The 7579-nt window shown below is 31.3% G+C and overlaps 1 protein-coding gene across 1 annotated transcript; it reads left to right on the top strand.

Moving 5' to 3' along the window:
• Positions 1-1494: 1494 nt before the first annotated feature.
• LOC111286954 (Thioredoxin superfamily protein) lies at positions 1495-6334 on the top strand. Its single transcript, XM_022877088.2, has 3 exons — positions 1495-1819; positions 1905-1994; positions 6145-6334. Exons 1-3 carry the CDS (start codon positions 1565-1567, stop codon positions 6220-6222), a joined length of 423 nt encoding a protein of 140 aa, XP_022732823.2. The 5' UTR covers positions 1495-1564; the 3' UTR covers positions 6223-6334.
• The last annotated feature ends 1245 nt before the right edge of the window (positions 6335-7579 follow it).

Raw genomic sequence — 7579 nt, 5'->3', positions numbered from 1 at the left:
AGAAACGTTGTTGGAATAAAAATATCTAATTTATTTTACTTTATTTTAATTGATTTACTGTGTTTTAAATATAAAAACATAGTACTTTCTAAATTTTTTTTTTAAATTCAAAAACATAATTTTGTGATCATTTATTACGTTTATTCATTTAATCTCATCAAATTTTCTCATTTACTCTTCCAAAACTTTTTTTTACAATAAAAACTACAAAAATTATCTATCTTACATAAAAAAGACAGTTTTTATGTGCCAAAATCTCACAAAATCTTTTCATTTTACTTTTCTAAAGACTCTTTTCTTTTCACAACAAAAAAACGACAAATATTACTTTTCTTATGTAAAAGATGTAATATTTGTGCATTAAAGCAAAAGTTATAATCGAAAAGATAAATCAATGAATCTAACCAAATCTTCTCTTTACTTTTTTAAGAATTTTTTTTACAACAAAAAACTACAAAAACTTCATTTCTTATATAAGAAATGTAGTGTTTTTGTACCAAAATGTAACAAATTCTTCTCTTTTTACTTTTTTAAAAAAATTTTTATAATAAAAAACTACAAAAGACTACATTTCTTATGTAAGAAAAGTAGTCTTTGTACTCCAAAATCTCACAAAATCTTCTCATCTTATTTTATTAAGAGCTTTTTTTTACAATAAAAACTATAAAAATTATATATATTTTTTGTAAGAAACATAATATTTGTGTATCAAAATCTCACCAAATTTTTTCTTTTTACTTTCTTAAAAATTTTTTTAAAAAAAAAATATTTATGGATGAGAGGTCATGAAAACTCATGGAAGCAATACATCTTATCTTTTTACTCTCAAAATTCATGAAAGCAATATCACGTTAAAAATGAGGCTTTGACAAATACATATTGGTGAAAGTTAATTTTGATTTTATAAAGATTACACTTTTATATGAAAAATGTAATTTTTGAATTATATTAAAAAATTACGTATTAAAAACAAAAATTATGACTTATATTAGCTTTTCAACTATATATATATTTATGTTAAAACGTGATATTTATTAATTGCTTATATCATAAACATTTTGCTTACTTCTCTCTCATTTTTTTTTGTTTAAATTAAAAAAAAATTTATAAAACAAAAAAAGGGTAAATTATGAAGCTACCATGTGACATTTCCAATGAAAAATCTTATGCTCCATATATTTACAAAATTTATCTTATAAATTGTTCGATTAAATGCATGCATATTTTGTTTGTATATATATGATAATTGCCTATAATTTTGAGTTAATATTCATTAAATATTAAAAATATAAAAATATTTTTTATTTCTGCTTTAATAATGATATATATTGTTATTTTTATTAATTATTTCTGATCAAGACATAAATTACTAAATATTTTTGTTAAACCACATTTTTTTTTAAATTCTAAAAAAAAAAAAAAACTACCGCTCGAAATTAAGGAAAACAAAACAAAAGAAAATTTGTAACAGTATTAAAACTTTTAGCCCCAATCCAAACGGACAAACAAAAGCTATAAAACCCTGGTGACTGCTGGACTGGTTGTGGCTGGTGAGCTTTGCAAAATGCTATCTAAAGGAATTGGAACATTGGCAACAACTACAACTATGGCAGCAAGATCCTTATCCATAGCTCGCATCCCCAGGCATAAACTCAGACGGGTTTTCACTCCTTTGTCATTTTCTTCTTCAGCATCCGAAGCAAGAAAGCTGGTTCTCTACTCAAAGCCTGGTTGCTGTCTATGCGATGGCCTCAAAGAAAAACTCCACGCCGCCTTCTCACTGTCTGGCCCAGATTCCCTACATGACATCGTTTTACAGGTAAAACCCCCACCTCCCATTCTCAATCTTTACACAAGTCAAGATTGAAGCTTGGAAAATTTTGGTTGTTGGGTTCTTTTGCTAGGTGAGGGATATTACCAGCAATCCTGAGTGGGAGAAGGCATACCAATATGAGATACCCGTTTTAGCCAAAGTACTCTCTGATGGCACTGAGGTTAGCTTTTTCTCTATTTGGGTTTTTCTTGGTTTTGTCAATTTTTTTAATAAAAACGCTACTATGGTGCCTGGAAACTTGTATTATTGATGTTTTTATTTATGAATGTGAGAATCCTAGATAAAGAATTTAAAATGGATTGTTTCACACTATAACCTTGCAAAGTTGATTCTTTTCTGCTGAAGTGTGTCAAAGCAAACTCATTTGGAATGGAGGTCACTGAAAATGAGCAAGAAATTTTGGATAAACGAGATGTTGAAACTTGCTGAGTACTTGCAGAAGCAAGCTTCTGTGACAATGGGAGACCTGGTCTGGGTCTCTTTTAAATAAGGTGGTTTAAACAACTGGGGAATACTTTAATGACTAGGCCTTATAGAAGTTAGATGCATATTCCCAAATGCTTTATTTAGAACTAAACTATTACAAGCATAGGTTCTTAAAAGGAAAGTACATTACAAAAATGCTGATTTAGTGTAGACTATTTCGCTAGTCTAGCTATGGAAGCTTTGTCCTTGATGAATATTGTGGATGAGACTGTCAAATCTTAGACCAATATAAAACAACTTTGTGAAAATTTTATTCTTGTCTTTATTTTTTGGTTACCTTTTCTCATTATTGTTGCTTTAACAGTAGCTTGATTTTGATTATGAACTTGCAATAGAATTTTACCTCTTAAGTTGGCATCTTGTTGTTCAAGATGTGCTCCGCAGTTGTATTAATATGGAGAAGTGATAGTCATTCCGTTCCATTCTTAATTGTTGAACTGCAAAGCCACATATTCTTTATTGTAGGACTAGCAGCTTAATTATTACAATTTTCAACATTTTCCATGGGATTTTACAACACATAGTACACCTAGGATCCATGTTGGGAAAACTACTGCCTGCAATACTACTAAGGTATACGTAGGTTCTTGCATAATCAGCTCTTTAACTTTGTGAATAATCTACAATATGTTTGGTAAAAGTTATGGTAAAAGAATATGCTGGTTCTATATTTCAAGACATTCAATTGATTATCAAACTTAATGCATTAATAACTGTAGGACTCCACCATTATCTTAGCACCACAAAGTCTCATTTACGTCATACATGATGTACTGGAAAGAATATCCTCTGTTGGTAAGAGTTCTATTGAACAACCGTTGTTGCACCACAGGGAATTATAAGGTTCTAAAACTGTTGCAAGGGTTATTTATATATAATCTGGAATACTGGTTCAACAGCTAAGGCTGTCTTGCAGTTGATAATTAGCTAATTAAGCCTGATGAGGTGATTGTGTGTAAAAATAACTCACTCACAAAGTTTCCAGTTCTTGCTTGAGTGTTGGATATCCTTGCAACACTGACTTAAGTCTTCATTGACCTACATGCCATCAAAATTTAAAGTGGATTCAGGTAAACAGCAGCCAAAGGAAGTGTTTAGCACCACTGGTAGTGAGTAGAATCCTTTATTATTGCAAGATCACCATAACCATGCATAAGCTCAGCCCTATTTTATTTGTCTATGTCTGGTTATATTTCTTAGTATTATCCTGTATTACATGAAACTGAAGTGCTTTGAGCTCAATTATCCAAAAAATATAAGAAGTGCTGAACATTTTTGGGACTTATTTGCAACCCCAGTGGCTTAGTTTCCTATCGTGGTTTGCGTGGTGACATATCCCTATGGAGACTCCTTTGGCAAAGGAGGTGATCTCATCTTGTAGAAGTCTGCTGTCTGTTATTTTGAGATCTTTTTCCTACGTGCAGCTTTTGAAACTGTGAACCAAAAAGCTACAAAGAAAATATTAGTGCAAGTGGCTAAAGCAAGAGTGTAAGGTTCATTCATTAGATCCCTGAATTACCTAAATTCAGCAACATGGCCTAGTTGCTTCAAGAGATGTCTTGGGTATTGCATGCATCCAGAATCTAGATCCTTGTGATTGTTTACACATTTAAATTGAAAATTCAAAATGATTCTTGCTTATGATCTGGATTATGTCCAAGTTGTTAGAAGTCATTTTGAGAAGCTTGTTGTTTATGACATAATAGAAAGATGCCATAAGTTTCTGTAGATAAAATGGATTTTTAAAATGATGAGCAGGTGTATATGGTAGGATCAAAACATTGAATATGACCCTAATTAAAATACATACCTTTACCCCTTAAACTATGGAAATTATGAAAAAGGATATGTATTTTATATACAGAAGGGCTATAATTGGATATATGTATTTATCTTCTTAATTGAAAAACCTTTCTGAATTTAAATCTTAGCAACAATTATATGTAACTATAACATAAATTGTTATGCAGCTATGGTTTTCTGATTGTGCATTTTATTTGGATACATTGTTTGTATGCAATTAGCCAGTAATTCCCATCTTTCAATTTTTTGTTGCATAAAACACTTGTACTGGCCCAATAGCAGTATAGAAGTATAGTGCAATAAAGTTACAGGATGGAAAATGTATTTATATAACTATATAAAAATGTTTCTTAAAATACAATCTCCTTTTTCTTATATAAATAATTCATTTGCTATGTATTCCAGTAAATAAAGTTTAAGTTAGTTGATTGAACCTAATTGGAGTAAAGTGGCTAAAATTGAATATTCGATACGAGTTTGGTGGCAAAGTTACACTATAGTTGAGTGATATTGCTCTTAGAGCTAAACCAAGGAATCCTTTGTATTTTGTAAAATGGATCTTGTTCTATCATATGTAAAGGATTTCTCTGTTATATATATGAATTGAAGTTTGAGGAAATTGAAGAGGATTTCCTCACACGGTTTAAGCTTCTAGAATATTGGCTTTTCTGGTTGATTTTAATAAAGGGCCCAACGAATTTGGAATTTCTGTTGGGCCAGGTCATTTCAAGGTAAGCAGTTCATTTATGAATAAGAGATGAACACCATTTTAGCTTCGTTCGGTATGTAGAAGGCATTAGTTGCCCATTGTCAGGTTGAAAAGAGCAACCACTTGTTCTTGAAACAGTGTTTTTAAGAGGTGACATTGTATGATTGCTAGGGTGAGGTCTGTAAAACTAGTAAATAAGGTTTAGGCAGACTTACTATAGTTTATCTTAGGTGGAGAGTAAACTCTATCATTAGTACAAAGGAATTACATGAAACATACTATTTGAAAACTTCTTTGATCATTGATATTTTAAATATTTTATTAAATTAATTTTTTTTATAAACTTATATTTGAAAACTTCCTCATTCAAGGTTTTTAAAAATTATTTTCTCATATTTTAATTAACAATATATATAAAATAAAATGAAGTTGAAGTTGAAAAAGTTTGACACTTAAAAGTCAAATTAGGACATCATTTATGGGACAAAGGGAGTATGATATAGAATCTGAATGAGGTTATCTGTAGTGAAAAAGTTTAAATACATTTTGTTCTTTCCCTCTTCTATTTGGTGGATTTCTTTCCACTGCTACTGTTTTCATGGTGGGCAAGACCCTTCGTTTTGCATTCTGGTGTCTTTTTGCCAAATATAATCTATATAAATTTAGTATAATAGTGGAATAACTCCTCTTCACACATGGATGGTGCAGATTCCGAGTGATGCAGATTCCCTTCTGCATTAACAAAGCATCACAACTTCCAATCATGTTCATCCTGTGCACAGGTTCATGGTGATGCAGATTCCCTTTTGCATCATGACTTTTCAATGCTTATCATCTTTTTCATCAGATATCCTGCCCTTTTCATGGCTATAGTTCAGTCCAAAGTTTCTGATTATATTGTTGCCTTTTAGTAGCTGGTGGAATCTTATTGACCATTCAATGATGATGCTACTTTATGCAAAATTAATTAGGATGTATAAATGAAGTGGCTGGTAATGCAGAAGTGTGTTGAGGCCGTACTAAAAACAAGGTTTTATATATCAGCATAACATATTGAGATTCCCAAGATATTTGTTATATAGACAGATAATTGAGTTATATCAACAATATTTGAAGATACTTTAAGTGATATAATATAAAAACATTACTACGGATTATATATATATATATATATATATAGGATATTTAAACTAAGATTATCCTTTTCTAGCTACCCTTGCAGTAGTCTTTACAATTTTGGGATTAAAATGTGCAATTTATATGGATCAATGCTGAAGAAGATATCTCACACCAATATCAACCTTTCTTTCAGGAAATACTGCCTAGATTATCTCCTCGACTTGGGCCGGAGCTTGTCCAAAAGAAGATAGCAGCTGCTTTTAGACAGTAATAGTCTGTAATTTTTGGTTATATGATGGATATTGAAGCTCATGTAGAACAAGTAGGGAAAAGGATTTTGATATAGAATGAAAACTTGCATCAATCATGGTTCTTTAATGTCATATTCATTCCATTTTTTACAACTTTTGACTAATCCATTGTTTCAATGGCCCCAAGCTGTCCGTGCTTTGATTGCTATTAAACTTCTGCCTTTATATGGTGCACGATTGACTTTATCCTCATTTCATCTTTTTCATATATCATGTTAACAATACCCTGGTCTAGTGGGTACCTGTAGGTGCCAATTTCAAGCACCAAAGGGAAAAGAAAATGAAAAAGATTGTACAATAGATGAAGAGTTCTAGCCACCTGCATCTGTCGCAGGTGGTTAAAGGACTTTTACTGTCATTATGTATGACTTTTACTGTCATTATGTATGACTTTAACGTAAAATGATACAGAGTTATTGAACCAATTGGTTGATTTCTCTTCTTTTCCTTTTCTTTTGCCATTATTTCTTTTTATCATTTGGCTAAAAGAAATTTAATATTACTCCAAAGTAGGTTACCATTCTTGCAAGTGACTGGATTGAGAACTTTGGCTGATTCCAGTGCCGCACTATGCATCCTTTGCATCAATCGGACCTTCCAAGTTGAAAGGTTCTATCATATGTAACTTGACCATATATTTTGATTGGGGCTCAAAGCTTCTTCGCAGGTAGCATTGGGTTCAATAAATTGGATGGTCATGACCTATCATCATCATTTTACAACTTATGTTGTTAAGTAGCTCCTAATTGAGAGTTGATCTTCTTTGCCAAGTTGAATGATCTTCATTTTCATCATCTTTGCCAAGTTGAATGCTCTTCATTTTCATCTTCATATTCTCATCATAACTTGCAACAGAATATGATCAACTGTAAGGTTTAGTAACGTGTCGTGAATGCGTCCTCTCGGTATCTTCTCTCCCATTGCCGAGGGAAAGCAACTCGTTCTTGGACACCCACCCATGATCTCTTACTTCAATCATTCTAAAGAAACCAACAGATAAAGTTTTCCCCACTATGAATTTCCTTGTGCTTTCTACTGACAGGACAGAACTCTCCTCTGCTTTATATCAGTTTCTATATTCTTTAAGTAATTGTAGAAGTCCGTGGGTCATCCCATCCCACCATTATGTTTTATTAACTACTAAATTGTGGGTGGATTTCAATTTTGCATTCAATAATTTGCACAAATTTTAAGTGGAAAAATTGTAAATATAATTAATATCATTCCTTTTGCACTATGCATTCTCTGATTAGTATATCATCAAGGTCATTTATATCCTCTATTATTTAAGATTTATTTTATTTTTTAAAATGATTT

The sequence above is a fragment of the Durio zibethinus genome, chromosome 1, assembly GCF_047325235.1.
Source record: "Durio zibethinus cultivar Kanyao isolate XHJ-2024 chromosome 1, ASM4732523v1, whole genome shotgun sequence".
Classification (NCBI taxonomy): domain Eukaryota; kingdom Viridiplantae; phylum Streptophyta; class Magnoliopsida; order Malvales; family Malvaceae; genus Durio; species Durio zibethinus.
This window is presented reverse-complemented; position numbering and strand designations above follow the sequence as displayed.